We start from the raw sequence: 19,652 nt of genomic DNA, 5'->3' as shown, positions 1-19,652 counted from the left end.
GGAGTGTGGGTAGATTGGCATCACAGGTGTTATTCCCAAGAGACTGGCACACATTATGAATACCAGTTCTATGATCCATCTCTCCTTCCCATGCACAGTTCAGTTACATCCAGGAATGAGAATCACTTTTTCCATCTATAAATGTTCTTACTCTGAGTAGCAGAATTCCACTGGTGCTTTACTGCTGTCTCAGGAGAGCAGGACAGTAACTGCTATGAAGTGCGGCAGTGGTGCTATTCCAGTTTTTATTTTGTTTTGATTTTGCCAATACAGTTGGCTAGTTTGCCTCTACTTAATGTTATTATTGCAGTTTTTATAAAAAGTCATCTTATCACAATGTATTGATATAATAATCATGTGTTATAACAAAGTAGTGTGAAATTTGTTCTTAATTTCTGCCCTGTATTTTAAGAGTATTCCACCTTGGATCAATGCCCCTTTGAACATTGCTGGTATTACTGTTCCACAGACAGTCCCTTTGCTTCAAATTGAAACTATGGGATAGATTAGTAAATTCTACAGACAATCCTAGATGAGTGTTCTTTGCTTTTAATGTGACAGTGCTGGTGGCTGTATTTCAGTCAAAGAAGTGTAGAATTGTTTGTTCTCCTTTGGTAATGTCCCAGAGTGGCTCAGAGCTTTCCTGACTCCTCCATGGTGCAGATATGGAATGGACCTCACAGCACTGCAGGCAATAATATGAAGGCTTAGCTCTAATTTTATGAAATGCTTTAAAAGGAATGAGTATAAACAATATTTGTATTTTGTATCATAACTGAAACCATACTGCTAAACAATCATATCCTGTTTAGCCCGTAATGACATCAGAAATATATGTTTATCATCTACTCTGGACAGCTTAGCATGATTTTGGCCCAAGGCAAAGTGGAACTGAAATAATTTACCATTGTCCAAACCAAGATAACCACACATTTCTGAGGTAATTGATACCTAAAAGGAACACTGCCCTTGGATTGCAGTTCATGATTTAGGTACACTAATTCTTTAAAAAACCCTGTTAAATTGTCTATTGGATTTCCTCCAGAATTTAGTGTGGATTAAACAATCTATTGAAGAAAGAAAATGTGATACAGGAGATTAGCCCATCCACTAACAACTCTTCCTTTAGGAATGGATCACATTTCCTGCTATCATTGATTCCACCCACCTCAAAGTGACAACAAAATCCCAAACACAACAAAGTAAAAATATGTTAAACATTTTGAGTAGCATGTTTCAAACAGTCTTTCATGTTCTGTCATTAGTTTTAGAGACTAAAAAGAAAGCAAATAGATAGTACTGGCTTCATACCTGTATATAATTCATTATTGTATTCTAAAATAAGATATTGTTGTTGTTGTTGTTGTTGTTTTGTTTTTTTTTTTTTTTTAACATGGAAACAGATCAAGAGTTCACAAAATGTAATGAAGTCAAGCAATAGAGAGAAGAATTACTTTTCATATATAAAACACACACACAGTTCATGAATTACAGTCTAGTGACAAAACCCAAAACATACAGTCCTATGAAAGGCAAATATTTGATTACAGACACACGTTCCTTGATAGACAAACAGATTCAGATTTGCCATTGTCTACAACAGAAAAAATCATACTTTTATCAACTCATGTAGCTCTTTAGAAAAAATAAAGAAATGCAAAGTCAAGCACATAACCAAGTCATTCAGAAGAATGCTGTTATCTATTTCTGTGTATACAAGCTCAAAGGATTTGTCTGCCTTTATGCAAAACATAACATTTTGCATAAATAAATAAATAAGAGGCTAAAGAAAAGAAACCACCATTTTCCAAAATACAAACAGTGGTTGGGTACAACTGTTCAATGACACAAATTCTCAGCTGGGGGGAAATGGGACTTGTTCCTAACCAAATTCTTAGAGCGAAGTGGTTCTTCATTAGGTTTTGATTTCTTCACATTGCAGGGCAGGAAGGAGCAGAAAGCAGATTAAAAAAATTCTGAAAAGAGATTCCATTAAGAATAAAGAAAGTAGAATTACAGCTAGCACAGTGTAAAAATTCCATTATTTCTTAGAATTTTCCATGAAATTCTGAAAGTGAAATGAAGCCCTAGTAGCCAAATATTAAATACAGAAATATTACCAAACACATGAGCCACCTCAGCTTTGGAAGGAAACTCAAATCAAAGCCCCCAGATTCCAGCATTCAAAGGGTGGAGAAATCACTCTACAAATATCAAATTTCCAACACTCCTGTCCACTATGTTGATGTCTGAAAATGGATAGAAATTGGCTCAAATACTTCTCTGGCATTGTGAGTGTGCTCCCAGCACAATTTTACCCTTGACATCCAGCTGCCTTACAGAAAACATGAGGAAGAATTGAGCAACAGAGCACGAAGAAGGGTGAAGGACTCTTATCTGCATTCACTGTGGACCAGATTACCAAAAAACAGGGTAGTCCTGCCCACCCAGAGAAAATTAGCCAAAAACACAGACTTCCATGCTAACACAGGTACACTGCTTCTCACTCCCTCTGAGCTTTATGGGAGTCATGTGGCATTGCATTTTTTAATGCAGACAAAATTTTTCATAACTACATAGACAATAGCACTAGAAAGGATGGAGAGAAGAGTTTGTACTCAAGTGTGTTTGCACAGAACATTTTAATTTCATCTGTAAGTTCTGTTATATGAAGAGTCCTCAAATGCTATTGAAACAATTTGCTAAGAAGATAAATAATGAAAAAGGAAAATATTATTGTGAAAGATCTGCATGCAATGTTTATAAATACAATCTGCTTTCTACAAAAAGGAAATACAAATACACAACAGACAGAAAGATCCATAACTGCTCTTCTGTAATCTTCCTTCTCAGCATGAGTGCTTAGACATCAAGAAACACTTGAAGGAATAGGAAAAATATGGAAATAGGATTTCTTTAGACCATCTGGGCAAAAGACAAAACACGTAACAATGATTTAATGTGCAGCATGAAAAAAGCATCAGACCAGCATGATGTATTAATTGTTTCACAGTTTCTCTGCTGGGTAGCAGTAAAAGGAAAGACTTACCTCCATCCGCTCCTGCTTGACATCATCAATCTCATCATCTTCAAAAATGGCCAAGAGCTCTCCAGTCTGGTCAATGGAGTTGAGAAAGTCTTGGGCCAGCTTCTGCCGCTTGTTGGTGTTGTTGCTGTTCAATTTGTCTTCACAAAGACAAGCAAAGAACAACAAACTCAACCTATTTGGCGTCTCCAAATGTCACCTGGTGTCCCTCAGAGTGACATGTTTTAGAACCAGCACTGAGCAGAAAAGGCCTGTTCTTATTGTGCCCCTCACGCAAGCTGTGCTACCTGAACAAGGTGATGTCACTGCTCTGTTCCAGTAACAGCAAAACACCATCTTTAGTATTTTTTAGTTTAACCAAGTAGTTTTTCATAATCTAGAGAAAACTAATCTGCTGCCCATATATCATTACTTCTCACCAAAGAATCCACAGTGGACACACCTGTAAAGGAAACAACCTCACTTTGGTAGAAAAAACTTGAGTCACTTGAGAGCAGAATATATTGAGGAAATGTTCTTCCCTGAGCACATGCAGAACATCCTCATTATCTACAGCCTCAAGCAAATCCTAACACGACCATTAAGATGCAGTTCCAGGGGTGAGGGACCATTGATCTGCAGTAAAACGTGGAGAATGCTGGCAAAATGATCTCTGTTGTTCTAAACAGCACAGCAGCTCTAAAGGCATTAAATTCACAAAAGAAAATTAAGAAAATTAATTAACCCCCTAGAAGAGACATTCTTTAATTCCAGGATAAACTGCCTTTAGGAAGCATTTCATGAACATCTACAAGACTTAGAGAATTGGTTTTTTGCTTCAAGTAGTGACACAAGCTAAACTATTAAAACCCCAAAGCTGCCAGGTAAGAAGCTGTATTGCCAGATTGCTTGCACAAATGAAACACAAAAATAAAATGCCACAGGCAAATTAAATCTCAAATGAGCAGAGAAAAACTTCTCCACAGCTTGATAAAGTCAAAGCAAGAAGTACAATGTTTACCTAGCATCAATGTGGATGTTCAGAGGAACCAAACACAAGGAATTCATTGTATGGGAAAGAAAATAATAAAAGTTTCTGAGAAAGGAAGTAAATTTAATACAGAAAGTTGTGTATGGACATTACTAGATGTTATAACAGTATGGTAAGGTTTAGATTTGCCATGATAAGTTTTAACTTAACTTTTTACAACAGAAATGTTAGTTCTAATATCAATATAAATCAACAAAACTTTAAACCAGGAAACTATATAGCATAAATTAATATATTTTTAATTCAAAGAGCTTTGCCTTTAAATGCATTGGTTATAAAATCTGTGATTTCCTTATGGAATGCAGAAACAAAAGTGTTTCCCATTATTTAAACTACAAATTCAAAGTATAAAATGTTAAACCACACTAAAAAAAAACCCCACGTCATATACTACTGTTCAGTGACATCAGATTATAAGGGTTTTTTTTAAGCATGTCAAAACCTTTTGATAATAATTTAACAAATGTCCATTCAATTGCAGGTGGTGCATTTAAAATACAGATGCTGAAATCAATTAACCCTTTAATCAGCACCAGTTTCTTACTTCAACAGAGCTCTGATATTAAAGTCTGACTGTTCATCTGGATGGTAGATGCAAATGCATACATATTTCCAATTGAAAAGTAGAGATTTTCAGCAAAATTCCTCTAAAGAGACTATTTTTGTGTCTCTATCAAGGAAAATATTAATACTTTGCATTGAGCTGTTCAGCACTTTTACAAGACATCAAGCCTCTCCCAAAGTAAGTAATTTTTTTTCTACCTTCGAGGAGGTCATCTTCTTCTATTCCTTTGACAATTTTAGATTTGTAGTCTCGAAAAAACATGTATTTAAGTAGCCTTTGAAGCTTCTTCTATAAGAAAAAAAATACATTTATATTAATGACTATTACATAGTTACTTCCTATTTAATAAACTTCGTAACACACAAACATACAAATGTGTAGCACAGTAAATATAATTTTTAAAAGATTTGTCATTTTAAATTCCACTGAAAATCCATACATAGAAAGTACCTCGGGACAGTAGCAAATCCATATTAAATATTATTTATTTGAGCTCCTTGGTACTTTGCTGTGAGACAGAAATGATTTTGACTTTCAGAAAGGAGAAATTCATATATTGGGCTTCTTTATGTCACTCCAAAATGTTTGCTTACTTTGGAAACTCTAGGCTAGAAATGCATATTTCCATGAACTTTGACTCTATATCAACCACTGTTTTCAGTACAGCCTTACAGCTTTTATCAGTTAAAGCAACTGCAATTTATTTTCATGTTTTAGCGGGGTTTAATTCTGAAATGGTTTTGGCCGTTAGGTTTCACCTGTCAAATGTGTAACGGAAAACAAAGGAGAGAAAAGGCTGAGAGAAAGAGGCAAGCAAAGGAAGTAAAAGACATAAAGGAAGAATAAATAATGTAATTAAAAATAGTTGACAATTTTAAAAATAATTATTAAATTTGAGAAGAGAATTTTTTTTCCCTTGTTGTCCTGCTCTACTTATTATCCAGAGAAAGCAAAGCCATATATAAATTTGCAGATTTTAGAGGGATAAAACACAGGAAAAATATTATAAAATAAAGAGGAATTATAGACAGTCTAAATGACAAAACTATAATGGTCACATTGTCAAATGTCACATTGACACTCTTCATAACTAGGGGGAAATTAGAATGATTGATTTTTAATTAAAGGGATATAAAGTATAGGGATCAACATTTATATCTTATTAAGATATTGTTTTGAGCTCTAAGGTACATTATCTACCCTAAAGCTTTGGGGGGAAAAAATCAATTGATAATTGAAGCTGCAGGAAAAAAAAAAATTATTATTTCAGATATTACAGAATAATTATAACATGCTTGATCAAATACAATTGCAGAGCAGCTATACTTTTAAATAAGGCTATTCATGATGATGGATTCCTTTACATAGGTTAAGAAATCACTTGAAAACACAATAAGCAGCTGACTACATAAAATAAGAAATTTCTCTCTAATTACTGTACCTTATCTTTGCGCATTAAGAACAGGAGATCTTCAGCAGAGATCACTCGAGCTCCTCTCATCTGAGAAACTTCAGCTGCTTGCTGCAACTAAAATAAATGAATAAATTAGGATGGTCTTTTCAGTGTTAAAAACTTTATTCACTGGGGTTTGTTTTAAATAAATTCAGATGATATTTTGCATGGTCGTCCATAGCAAAATACAAGCTGTGCACTAAAACACAAGCTGGGACTCTCAAAGGTGTCACTCACTCGAGTCTTGTTTGCCAAGAAGTGAATAACAATTTTATGAAAAGCCTGAAAGACCTTTGACAAATCTCAAGAAAAAGCTTTTTTGTTTATATTTAAAAATGATTGCTTTTAAAAAGTCCTGCTGCCCTTTTTTTTTTTTTTTTCCCTCTCTTAGCACAGAAAATGAACATATAATTCTCTCAGGCAATGTAAAAATGCCAAATTCTTGCCATAGCACTTTATCTGCAAATGTGGAAGCGCGGCTGATCCGTCTCCCAAATTTTTAGAATAACAAATATTAATTTTAAACAGCTTACCTAAGTATTTTTTGAAAGAAACTCTACCCCTACTTGACTTAGCACTAGTACAAACCAGACTCACATGAAGAACTTTTTTAGGAATGCTCCTATTTCATTTGGGAGAAAGAAAATGAATTGATAGGAAACGCCAACTCTATTAATGAAGGCATTGAAAAACCTTATTGAGCAGACCAGGCCATTCAGCTGTGGAAGTGATAAAGGTGGGATTGAGCAAGGAATAACACAAAAATTGGTAAGAGGTGGCCAAAGGAGTGTGAAGCAATGGATGGCCCCCACATCCATTGTGACAATGCCTACAAAGGACTCAAACACCTCAATTTGTGCTGTAAAGAGCAAAAAAATCTCTTTGTAAAGGACTAAGTATATCAGCTTTCAGTAGGTGAAGGAAATTGCGGTTTTTTACACAAAACCAGAACAGGGTTAGAAACCTGGTAACCTGGGTTATCTTCACAGCTGATGTTTATCAAAGTGCTGGGCTAAGGAGGTTCAAATCAAATGAGCAATGGAATTTGCTCCTTTCACCTCCCAAGCTTTTTGTTCTGGCATAAAATCATCATGGAATCAAAGAATGAGTTGGAAGGAATTTTTAACGGTCAACTAGTCCAACCCCTATAATGAGCAGGGACCTTCAACTAGACCAGGTTGCCCAGATCTCCATCCTTGAATTTTTCAGGGATGGAGAATCCACCACCTCTGCAGACAAGCAGTTTCAGCATGAAACAGAATGCTGTATCAACTGAGATAAAAGGGATGCTTCATACTTAAGCCTCTAAATTAAAAAATATAATTAAAAACACAGCTTTAATTGTAAGGGTTTTTGCCCTTAGCCTTGTTAACCCACTGATGGAAAACCGACAATGAGCACTGCAAAAAAGTAATCAAAAGAAGAGACACCTTCAAACATTCTTGGTATTAAAACTTGTATACACCTGTAACATGATCAATAAACAGCAATTTAATTTATGTTCAAATAGCTCTATACTCTTCTTTAGAAAAGCATTAATGCACCTGAAAATAATTTAAAGAAATCCTATCCTTCATACTCACACTCGCAATGGTTTCACTCAGTATCACTGGCTGAATAAGTATATTATTAATCTGAGCTCCCATGCTGCTATGACTTGAAATAGGCCTATTCAGAAGTTAAAAAGATCAACAAAAACAGTAGCTGTTTCTAATATCCAAAGAAGGGGAAAGGGGGGGGGGAGGGGATTTTCATTTTGGCAAGTGTTCAGTGGGCAAAAGATTCAGTCCATAAATCATAATACTGGACTGCATTAATTTTTTTCCACACTAATCACATGCACACAAAACATTAACTGTATCTGGTATGCACAACACAAAACATACTGCGTGAAGAGGTTCAGATTTTCCCCTTGGAACCCTCTCTTGGCCCTTGCAGTCACCGAGACCAGAGAGATTTCAGGAATTCCGAAGTCACAGTAACATAATCTCACTTGAAAAATGTAAGAATGTGAAAAACGATAGCTCTATTTTTTGGCATAAGCAAAACTGTTTCTTATTCTGATTAGTTTGAGGGCACGCAAGCTACTTATGTTTCTAACATAAAATATAAAGAGTTGGATAAAAAAAAAAAATTACCAAGAACGAGCCAATATTCCTCTCTGGTGTAAATCTATTGCAGCTAATGGATTTATGCCAAGGCTGACTTTGGCCCCACTGAGCTTAAAAGTGTTAGAAAACCTGACCTTAGCATGGTGATAACACAACACAGCTTTCCCAAATATCATGTAAAACAATGGCAGAAATATCCAAAGGGAAAGCACCCCTGATTCCCAAACACGCACAAGGATGATCTCTTGGCCCCTTCCAATCCAATCTAAACCATTCCATGACTCTCTGAGACATAAAGTTCAGGTATGTTAATTTCCATGTGTAGCTGAAAGACCTTATTTTTCCAAATGATAAATATGTGACAATGACATTTATAGCAAAGGTTGTGTGTATGAGTTGCTTGCAGGAGCCTCGTGATGAAGGAAGGGAGAGTAAGGAGAAAAGGCCAAATTCACGTCCCATTTGCATCTAAGTAAATCCTGAGTAACACTGTTTACTTTAATGGAGTTATTCAGGGCTAAAGACAAGATCAAAATCTGGAATAATATCCTCAGTTCCTACCAAAACAATGAAAACTTTATTCTTGTATTGCCTTGACTTCTGCATCTATTTTATTTTAAGGAATGGACACACAGCATTTAATTTCTTTGGCTTAAAGAAAGCAAAGTACGAAAATAATTACTTCCTGTTCAGTTATAAAATATGGATTATTTATCCAAACAGACCATAATGAGTTCTGCATTGGTACACGTATTTACCTGGGAAACCAGGGTATGCTCAGGTAAATATGTATCCAAGCAATTAAATAAAAATTACGTCCCACACAGTCGAGGCTGGGGGGAAGATGTATTTATAGTTTAACACACATATAATTGACTCATTCAAACCACAACGTGAGTGCTTTGCTATAATTAGTATTGTAACAAACTGTCTTATTTGACTGTCCCAGAGTTGCCATTAATATGCAATAAGCCCCGATTCCTGAATTTCCGGAGCTGAAGGCCTCGTTGAGTCATTACGTGATGAAGGGGGATTTCAGGAAGCCGTGCCAAAGAACCGATCCGTCTCCGAGCACACGAGCATTTGTCATTCCAGAAAAGCCCTTCTCAGCTCCCTGAAATCAGGAGGTGCCTCAGCCCTGGCTGCAGTGGGAGCACCGGGGGTTTCACTCAGGGAGCAGCACTGCCCATGACTCCAGACGATAGGTGGGATGGAAATGCTGCAGGAGTTGTTCACACATGAGGTTACCACACGGCAATGGAGCAGTTATGGCAAGAATTTCCCACCATCTCCCTTCTCCAAGCCTCAGTGCCAGTCACAGAATTTGGGGCTGCAGCAGCTCCAACATGCTCACTTGTCTTCTTCTAATTTTTTTAGTTTTGAAATTATTAAGTCAATGTTACAAAATATTTTGTTTGGGATGATATTGAAGAATGGCAAACAATCCAAATTACTCAGCTTTTAAAGAAAAACAGGCTAAATTCCCTAATACCTGCAAACAATGTCTGAGACCTCAGAGTCTGAATATATACTTTTATTACAGCAGAATTATGAACCCCTAAAAGTGAAGTTTAAATAACGGAAGTGTTGAAATGATTTTAACTATAGGAGTGCAAATAGTTGTTAATAATTAGGAGTTTATGAAAAATAAGTGTATTTTATAATTTTTCCCATTACAAAGAAGGTAGTATATACAGCAACTATATTTAAAAGCCTAAGAAGAAATGGCTGGGGAATAATATTTTAAAATGTAATCATGGGTTTAATGACTTTATGAAGTTAACTTTCTTGGCAGGATGAACTGAAGTATGTTAACAGTCACCTTACGGCTATTTTCTTTTTGCAACTTCTGCAAATTATAGATTTGTTGAAAGGAGTATTCATTCTCCTGTGACAGAAGCACAGTTACTTCAATGGGACTGTCTGCTTTTTTTCTTTCTTCCAGAATTATTTTTTCTTCCACTACCTCCAAAGTCAACAATCACTGATACTTCTTCTACAAAACCGTCTTGATGGACAAACAGACAAAAAGCTGGAAAACAAACACACTGTGTTGTGACATAATCCTTCCAGTTAAACTGCAGGACGGAGCTGGAATGGTGATGTTTGCATGCCTTGGAACTGCTGGGAGCCAAGAATAATGCTGCAGGAGCTACAATTTTGTTTTCATTATACAAGAAAATTAGATCATGGTTCACCTGGGTGAATTTTTTTTCAGAGGCAGGAAGGTTGTTGTGTTATTAAATATGCATTAAAATGGCCTATTTTCTCACCTTTTCTAGGTTAAAAAAAACCCAAACATACCACTATAAAATTACCAAATAATATTCTGAATTAAGACAGAATCCTGTAAATATATTCCAAACAGAGCATCCTGATACTTTAATGAAGACAACTAAATAGAAAAGGTAAATACAGGTTTTCACTTTAAACTTTCCAAGCAATATCTCTCATGCTACTAATGGTGACACCTGAGCTTCTTGTCCTAACACCCAGAGAGGGAAAACACTGAATTTGTTTTCACAAGTCAGCACAGGGATGTGCTTTATGCACTTAGCATATCCTGGGGAGATAACTACATTATGGAGCCCATCAGAGCACTCTAACACCTAATGATTCAGGATCACTGCACAAGGGTTCACCAGCATGACTGAATCATCACAAGCTGTCTAAACCAGAAAATGTCCATCTGCAGATTAAAAGATAATCAATTTTCTTCTTAATAGGTATTTAGTTTCAAATGTAAGTGTTTTTTTTACTGAAGACTATTTAATATAACACCAGTTGATTATATGTGACCTGTAAAGGATGAAGTTGTGTGTCACATTTTGAGGTTTTAGAGAATCATGGAACCATAGAATTGTTTAGGTTGGAAAATACCTTTAGGATCATTGAGTCCAACCACTCCCTCAGCACTGCAAGGCCACCACTAACCCATGTCCCCAAGTGCCACATCCACACATCTGCTAAATCTCTCCAGGGACAGTGACTTCACCACTTCCCTGCGGTCTGTTTCAATGTTTGACCACCCTTTCACTGCAGAATTTTTTCCTAATGTCCAATCCAAACCTACTTTGACACAACTTGAGGCTATCTCCTCTTGTCCTATCACTTGTTACCTGGGAGACCAATCCCCACCTGGCTTCAACCTCCTTTCAGGGAGCTGTAGAGACTGATGAAAGCTCGTATTTTATGGTTGACATAGAGTGAATCTCAATCCGTAGAGATCATGAGAATAAGAAAACATGAGTTCATACCCCACAGCCTCTACCATCTACTGAGATCTTGGTTTCAGGAACATAATTTACTGTATTTGTCCCTTTATGAAAACTGTATTCTCAAGAACCTTAAGCAAGATCAACTGCTTCATGTCACCTTCTCTTGACTTCCAGTTGAGGCAGTCCTGAGAGCTGGATCCAGATACAGATCTGGAGTCTGTAGCCAATTCCTCATAACTGGAGAAGAATTACCTCAAAAGCATCTTTGCCAATAAGCAGCTTACCGAGGTCTCCCTCCAAAAGCACAAAGAACACATCTATAAGTCCAATATTCAATGATTTCAATGTCAGGGGCGACAAGCAGTTGATACAAAATTAAGAACACAGATTGTTCCAGTCACAGGAGAAAACAGCCCTTCCTTCAGCTGCCTTCAGACTGAAATTGGGTGAAATTCAGGCCCAAGAGCTAAAAAAAAACCAGTTCCACATCTCAGCCTACATGGTTTTTACCACACCACTGCTATCCAACAGCCCCATATATCACTACAATGAATATATTTTATGAATATTCCCATCTGTTAAATTGAAAATTTAATATAAATTTAGCCATCAGCATCTCTCTTCATTTGACTCACACCTCACATACTTCTGATCATCAAAAAGGTTATAAGGTTTGTCTTGGTCTGTTCTTTATGTTTTTTAGCAACATATTCAGTACAATCAGAGTAGAAAAAATGCAAAAGAAGCTACACACAGAGAGAGCAAAAACAGCAAAGGAAGAACATGAACAGCTTGTTTGAGTTCATGTTCTTCATGTTACAAACAAGATCTTTCTAAAAATACTGAAGAAAAAGAAGAAAAAAACAGAAGTATGTACAGAGCCTTTAGAAAACTCCATAGAGTTATCCTGTGTAATGGAATGGGCCAATAGAAAAATGCACCACATTCCTTGGCTCTGTCACTTTCTGCATCCATTGGAGACAGAATTATTCCTTTAAAATTATATTCAATAGTTTACTAAGGAAAAAAAAGTCCAAACAAATAGTGAAATTAATACCTCTATTTTGCAAAAGATAAGCTTGAAACATAGCACTTTTTAAAAAAATATCTTCTTTATAAATAATTTAAGCTTAACTTCTTAAATTAGAGCTTGTTTTTCCGTTTTCTGTCACACAGGGAAAAGAATTCAATGCATTTATGAACAATAACTATATTTCAACTTTAGCTTCAGGCATGATTTTTTTCCTATTTTTCCTTCTTTCAATTCAAATTCCAAAAATCAACATTTTGGAACAACATTTTATAGCTGTAATTCTTCTACTCTCCAGGAAACAAAAGAAACTCTATTGCACACCTGAAATTTGTAGCAAGTAACACTGACCAAACTAAGTGAATTTAGACCAACAACGTTAAAACTACACAGTCTCCAGGTACAGAAAAGTATTCTGACTCACTGAACTCAGTTTTAATGTGGTCAAATTATTCACTGGCTACATAGGTGTTAATTCAAGATTTGGTGTGTCACTGGGGATGGCCAATGTTGATGTTCTCTCACTGCTGGTGGTAACAGCAGGCAAGAAAACAAACTTGGAAACTTCTACTGCACCTATTATTATTGCAAGGGAAGAAAAAAAAAAGCTTGAAAAATATAATTCAAGTGGAAATGATGGAGTAGTGTTCTTTAGAACGAGCAAGAGACTGTGAAAAAAGCTTTGTGAAGTGTGAACTTTAGAGATATGAAAGAATAATTAGCCAACCTGAAACTGAAAAATTCTCACAGCCAAAAGGCCTCCAACCTCTGCAAACAGATTTCCCCACTTCTGAAGATGAGTGTACATGTCCTCTGTTATTGATTATCCATGTTCTAGGAATGTCAGGATATTCTAAATGCTGAGGTAAATGGTGCCATTCCATTGTAAATGACTGGCATCAATATTTCCTGTATCTAAACCATATAAACAATGAAGTTTTGGAGGAAATTATTGTAGAATCATTGAATAGTTGGAGCTGGAAGAGACCTTTAAAGGTCATCTAGTCCAAATTAATATAAAATTAATAAGATATGGTCTGAAACTTTCCCAAGGGGCTGCTTCTTTCTCACAGTAGTATCACTATAGACATTCCAAGTGAAGAATCTCAACAATAACTACTATTTCCATCTAAGTCACACCTTAGAATGCCTTTATGCTACTAAACATTACTTTTAAAAAATAAGAACATGCAAATTGTTTACCAATAAATGCATTCACATTTCCTTCAGTAAAGAAAAAAATCAATCAGAATTTACTACTCTTACAAACTGAAGACAATATTATTTCCGAATATTAATTTATTAACTCAGATTTATTTCTCTTCCATCAATTATTTCTATTTCTTTTCTTTCTCTAATATTACTGTGACATGCAAACCAGCAGAGGTTTACATTATCCCTCAGCTTCCTGTCTTTTGGTTTCAAATCCCAGAAGAAACCACCACTCAGGATTATTCTTACACAGCTTCCAAGGCTGCAAGCAGAAAAACCTCTGTTCTCTGCTGATTGAGAGACCATCTAATATAAACAGGTTCCTTTCTCCCATTGCTGTTGAGAGCACCATTTGTTTAAATCATGTATCCTTACATTGCTCACACAGGAAAATAATCATTGCCCTATATTAGTTTCACCAGAACACTAAATAAATACTCTTCCTTTCCATATGACAGCAAATTGGAATCAGGCGTCACTGTCTGACACAAGGAAAATAAGACATGTATTTACCTACTCCAAGCCCAGAGATAAAGTGCTTTTAGAGGAAGCCTCAGGGCAATGAAGTATTGCTATGAAGAGCTGGCAACCATTAGTGCTCTGAATGTAGGGGACCTTGACAGGTTGGAGAGATGGGCAGAGAAGAACTGTCTGAAATTCAACAAAGGCAAATGCAGGAAGGAGGAAAAACCCCTTGAACTGGTACAGGCTGGGACTGACCTGGGGGACCTGGGGGACAACAAACTGTCCATGAGCCATTGTGTGCCCTGAGGCCAAGGCCAATGGTGTCCTGGGGGGCATCAGGAAGAGCAGATCAGGGAGCGGATCCTGCCCCTCTGCTCAGCCCTGCTGAGGCACATCTGGAGTTCAGTTCTGGGCTCCTCAGGACAAGGGAGACATGGACTGAGTACAGCTCAGGGTGACAAAGATGATGAAGGGACTGGAGCATCTCCCTGCCCAGGAAAGGCTGAGGGAGCTGGGGCTGTTCAGCCCCGAGAGGATCCCCCAGCTGAGAGGGGCCCTCAGCCCTGGGTGTCCCTGTGTGCAGGGAGGGCTCAGAGCAGGGCCCAGACTCTGTACTGGGCTGCAATGAAAGATAAAAAAAATCAAATCTCAGAACATAAGCAACGTACTGTTCTCAAGATTTAGAGTTGCAGACAAAAGGAGAAAAAAAGGATGCCGGTTCAAACAAAAAAAACCCCACCAAAAATACAAAATACAAAAATACCAACATCTTCTCTTAGCTCTAGAAATTTTCACAGCCCTGCAGAGATATGTCATCATGTTCATGCTAGGAAATGCCATGGTAATGATGGAAGACTTTGTATGTTAAAAGGTTTTACCTGAAATGATTCACATTGGGAGTTTCTTCTCACTTTTTATTCTCATCTGCTCAAGTGCACACGCCAATCAAGAAGGAGCTTCTCAGTCTGGATGGGGACTTTAAGTAAATGCTGTAGGATCTCTCAGATCAAACAGTGAGACATATAAGAGATGCAGAGGACTATGGGTTTTAATGGTTTTGGATGCCAGAGAGACCACACACCTGTCTTGGCTCTGGATACATTAAACTGCCTGCAAAATTTTGACACTCAGGTGTCACCTTGCAAGACGTAGCTAAATTATCAGTAGAAAAAAAAAAATCAAAACCATTTAGTTTTGATAGTTTTTCAACCAAAAGATATGCAGTGTACATTATGACACTGGAGAAAGGTTCATCCTGTCCTGTAATCTTTAATGTCAACGAGGACAAGGTATAATCAGAATGAACCTCAATACAGGCAGTTCTATGAATTTTTTTGTCTTACATCAAGAAATGTCTTTCCAAGATCTTTCAAAATGGGTCCAAAATTCTAAATCTGTAACTATTTTCTTCCAAGAATCCTCTAATCCAATAGAAAGGAAAAAAATAGAAGGAAAACAATAGTCCCAGTCCAAGGCACACCAACTTTCATGTAAAAATGAGGAGAGGAAGTCCAAATTTTTCTAAGTATATGCAGCTTTGCTGTATTTTCTTACTCATTGGTATGAATTATAATTCTCAGACCTTAAAAAAAAAGCAAACAAAGTAAATTGTACAGGTAATAGCATGAATGTGACAGATTTTGTCTTGGGAAAATCAAAGAAAGCAAAAAGGAGGGAGCTTTGCTCAGAGGGAGAAAAGAAAGCACCATGAAGGAGCATAAATATAAAATCTGAACAACAGATATTTGTGTCTGAAAAAGACCCTGATTTCCTAACTCCTATTTAATGTTCATTCTTTAATTAACATTCATTTCCCAAGGACATAAGTTTGAAAAGGCTGTTTCACATTACTTTAGCACGAAGAGAAAGAATCACTTTTAAGCCATGAAAAGGCTGGGGAAAAAAAATAAACATGCCTTCTGAACATAATTTCCTCTTTATTGCTACTGCAAAGTTATGAAATGAAATCTATTATTTAATTACATTGGATCAAGCAACAGGAAGGGAAGGGAGTGTTTGAGTCACAACATCCCTGTAAGGATAAATTACTACACTTCCTCTTACTACAAGACAGTTTTAATGAAAATGTGAAAATGGTTAAAATCAAACTACTGGGAGGTAGAAAGATCTTGCTAATATAAAAAACACATAAAAGGTACTCTGAAAATCTGAACAGAAATAGTGATAACAACACAGGGGAAGAATAGTAACATTTCTGCCAGAACATCAATAGATTGAAAATTATTACATTTATTCAGATTCTGAAGATAGTTTAAAAACTATCCAATAGCTTCTTGGCCTGCTTTGTTTAATGCTTTGCATTGGAGATATTCAGATAATCTATTATGAAAACTTCAAAATTTATCTCCTATTACTACCAAAACTTTATTAGGCATGTTAGGCATTAGGGATTTCCCTTAGCTCTGCTTCATAATGTTTACTAGATCCTTCAAATTGAATGCAACTGTTGGAATAGTTAAAGCATTTTATTTCTTAAGTAGGTTCTTGACATAAAAATTTGGGAGGGCTTTAAACTCTAATGAACAGACAGACTGAATTTTAAAATCTTGGAATAGTTCACCTTGCAACTGATGCAGAGCCCACAACTAGGATATGAATGTGCAAATGCTGTGTTCTTTAATTTAAATTCACTTTGACTTTGGTGGAGATGCTCTGAAATTACCTTTCATGGATATACTATCTTTACTCAATGTTAGAATGTACTAAAATACACAGGCATTTCACAAATAATTTGAATAACAATGGAAAGTATCTTTGAAGTTGTTCAGAAAAGCTCCACCTACCTAAGCCCAAGGGTGGTATGGGAGACAGATATTTCTCTAAAAAAGTTATGCTGGAGGCAGCAGAGACTGATTTCCTGGTTCAGAGACTGGATTGACTTCTCAAGACTACAGGATGGATGACGTGAAAGGAATGAGTGTAAACATGACAGTTTTTAGGGAAAGATGCAGGGAGGTTTTGAGACAGATAAAGGAAACAAGATAGAAAAATCTCTTTGCAAAAATTTTCTAGATCAAAGACTTCCATGGAGTCCTCCTAGTATTTGGTCCATGGTCTACTTCCGAACTTCTAATTTAGTCCATGAAAGTGGTGATAAAAAAAGCCCTTTTAGTCACGTGGAACACTACAGAACCCCATGACTCCTGTATTATTTAAAGAAGTTTAATCTTCAATAATAAATTTAGGAAGTTACTTGTTCTTAATGGCTAGAAGTCACCTGGACTTTACCTGTTGAATGTAGGAAAACAGAAAATGGGCCATGAACCTCCTTGAACATTGTGTGTATTTCTTATTCTTCTCAAGAAACTCAGGTTATTGGCCACTGTCACACTTGAACTGACTATGGAGTTATTTGGTCACATTCAATGAATTTTTGAATATTTTACCTACCAATGCTTCATAATTTACTTGCCCATTCTCTAACTGGGTATGAACTGGAAAGGCTTTGGCACGCAGTCAGTCCACTCAATCCAAACCACTACCAGCTGACTGAGCCAGGAGTCTGATAAAATAGAGGAAGCAGAGATTCATGTCAAGGGACAGAAGTACTTAGTACTTTGTAAAAACCTCTGGAAACTGGCAACAGGTCCAAGGAGAGAAGACAAATTATTTCCCCTGCCCTGAGGAGAGCTCTGCTTTGGGAGTCCAATTCTACAGCCTTGTAATTAAGTGCAGTTCCACTGAAACTGCTCATGTGCTGAATTCTGAAGGCTGAGCACAAAGCCAGGATATCCATTACTGATGCCAGAAGAGGCAGAAGATAATGCCAGTGATGCCAGTGGGGAGGAGGAAAATTAGTGTTTCCAGCCTTTATCTTGATCCCTTGAGAGGCACAAAGGAAAGTGCCAGCACCAGAGGTCTAAGTTCCAGAGAAACATCACTGAAATCTTCAAGAGAAGATGAGGGTCTCAGGCCAAAAAAGCCCATGTAAAGTAACACTTTGATTCTGTGATTCTGTCCATGTTAAAGCATGGACCCTTAGCACAACCACTGGAATTCTGATCGTTTAGGTTCAGAATTTTCGTTTAGAAAAATTGTAACACAGGTTTCTACAAGAAGAGATCTTTATGTTTCTGCGTAAGTGATCAGTTTAAAAAAGGACATTCTTCTCTAATTATTAGAGATATTCTCTGCAGTGTTTATGGAAATAAAGGGAAGACTATAGATGGATAAAGTGAAACAACAAAAAAACCCACAAAAAATATCCCCACAAAAACACATAACAAATCATAGGAAAAGTACCCTCATTCCTGAAAACGAACAGGACAATTCCATTTCTCTCATGCATTTATAAGAAGGTGAACTCTAATATTAGTCACAAACTGTTAACATGTTTACAAAAAAGAGTGAAAAGAAGAGTGAGTGAAACCAAACAGGTGTCACAAAGATAGAAAGAAATCTCTGTTCTCATGACAGAGTGGATGATGCTACTCTGAAGGACATGGGGAAAGAATGATCCAAAGGGATATGTAGAGTGTTGATCAAGAGGTAGGACTGAAAAGATGAAGGCTGGATAAAATTTTAGAAGGAATATTGATTATAAAGGGGATTTGACAGGTCAAGAAAGTAGATTATTTTAATAATCAAGACAAAGTTGTCCATTAGTACAGTTCACTCCCCTTTTGAGTTGCTGTCAAGGCTGGCTTCTTTACTGTGGAAAAGGTGGGTTACCTATGTAAATTTTACTGTCATGTTCACATGGCAGTGATATCTGCTCTTCATCCCCTTTACAAACTGGCCAAAGGAGGCATAGAACCACATCCCACACATGGGCAAAGACATTTGCCTTTCTTTGCCTCCCTCCTCATCCAATTAGCAGCAGTTGTCACTGCTAACCTCTCATGCAATAGGAAATGGCTGCAAAATAATGCAGACTATGTATTAAAAAAACCCCTAATGAACCTAACTTCTACTGAGCTTAAATTTAGAGTTTCTTGTATCTAAACTTGTATGCACTCATAAGCAAAAACTATAAATATTTCCCATAAGCTAAAGCTGTGAAATGCAGGGGTGATTTAGCAGACATGCAAACCATAAAAACTGTGCTCGATACATTTCTCTTCTAATTTAGAGTAAGTGCGCCAGTCTTATATCATATAGAATCGTAATTCTCCGTGACGTTTAAACCAAAAACTAACTAAACATTTAAACTAAAAACCTGCAAACCTCCATAAAGCTTTACAAACAGTATCAGTCATTTTAATATAAAGCTAAGAGACAGTAGCATAAACAATGTCAACACAGTAACTACTTTGCAGTTCAAAACATGCACCTGGAATACTAGAAAAGTAAACTCTTATATTCATAACAAGTGACTTTTCAATCAGTGGCTTTTTGAGGAGGAATAGGATCTGCAGAATTCAAGAAAGCCACACTATTAGAAATCAAGAAGTATAGGAATAAAGGACTGCCAAATGTAAGGCTTAATTAGGTTTGCAAGCCAAATTAAGAAGCAAACCAAAGGAGGCTTCAGACATAAACCAGTATAAAAAAAGATAATC

The 19,652-nt window shown here is 36.6% G+C and overlaps 1 protein-coding gene across 1 annotated transcript in view; it reads right to left on the bottom strand.

The window, feature by feature from the left end:
- SUPT3H (SPT3 homolog, SAGA and STAGA complex component) overlaps window positions 1-19,652 on the bottom strand; it is a 255,548-nt gene that overhangs the window by 79,400 nt on the left and 156,496 nt on the right. The window contains exons 4-6 of the mRNA XM_083856808.1: window positions 6,083-6,169; window positions 4,839-4,929; window positions 3,050-3,186 (exon numbers count right to left, since the gene is read on the bottom strand). Of these exons, the coding sequence (XP_083712934.1) occupies window positions 3,050-3,186; window positions 4,839-4,929; window positions 6,083-6,169 (315 nt within the window). The remainder of the gene's footprint in view (window positions 1-3,049; window positions 3,187-4,838; window positions 4,930-6,082; window positions 6,170-19,652) is intronic.

This window comes from Zosterops lateralis (genome assembly GCF_965231275.1).
Source record: "Zosterops lateralis genome assembly, chromosome: 3".
Classification (NCBI taxonomy): Eukaryota; Metazoa; Chordata; class Aves; order Passeriformes; family Zosteropidae; genus Zosterops; species Zosterops lateralis.
Note: the sequence above shows the minus strand (reverse complement) of the source record. Positions and strands in the feature narration are given on the sequence as shown.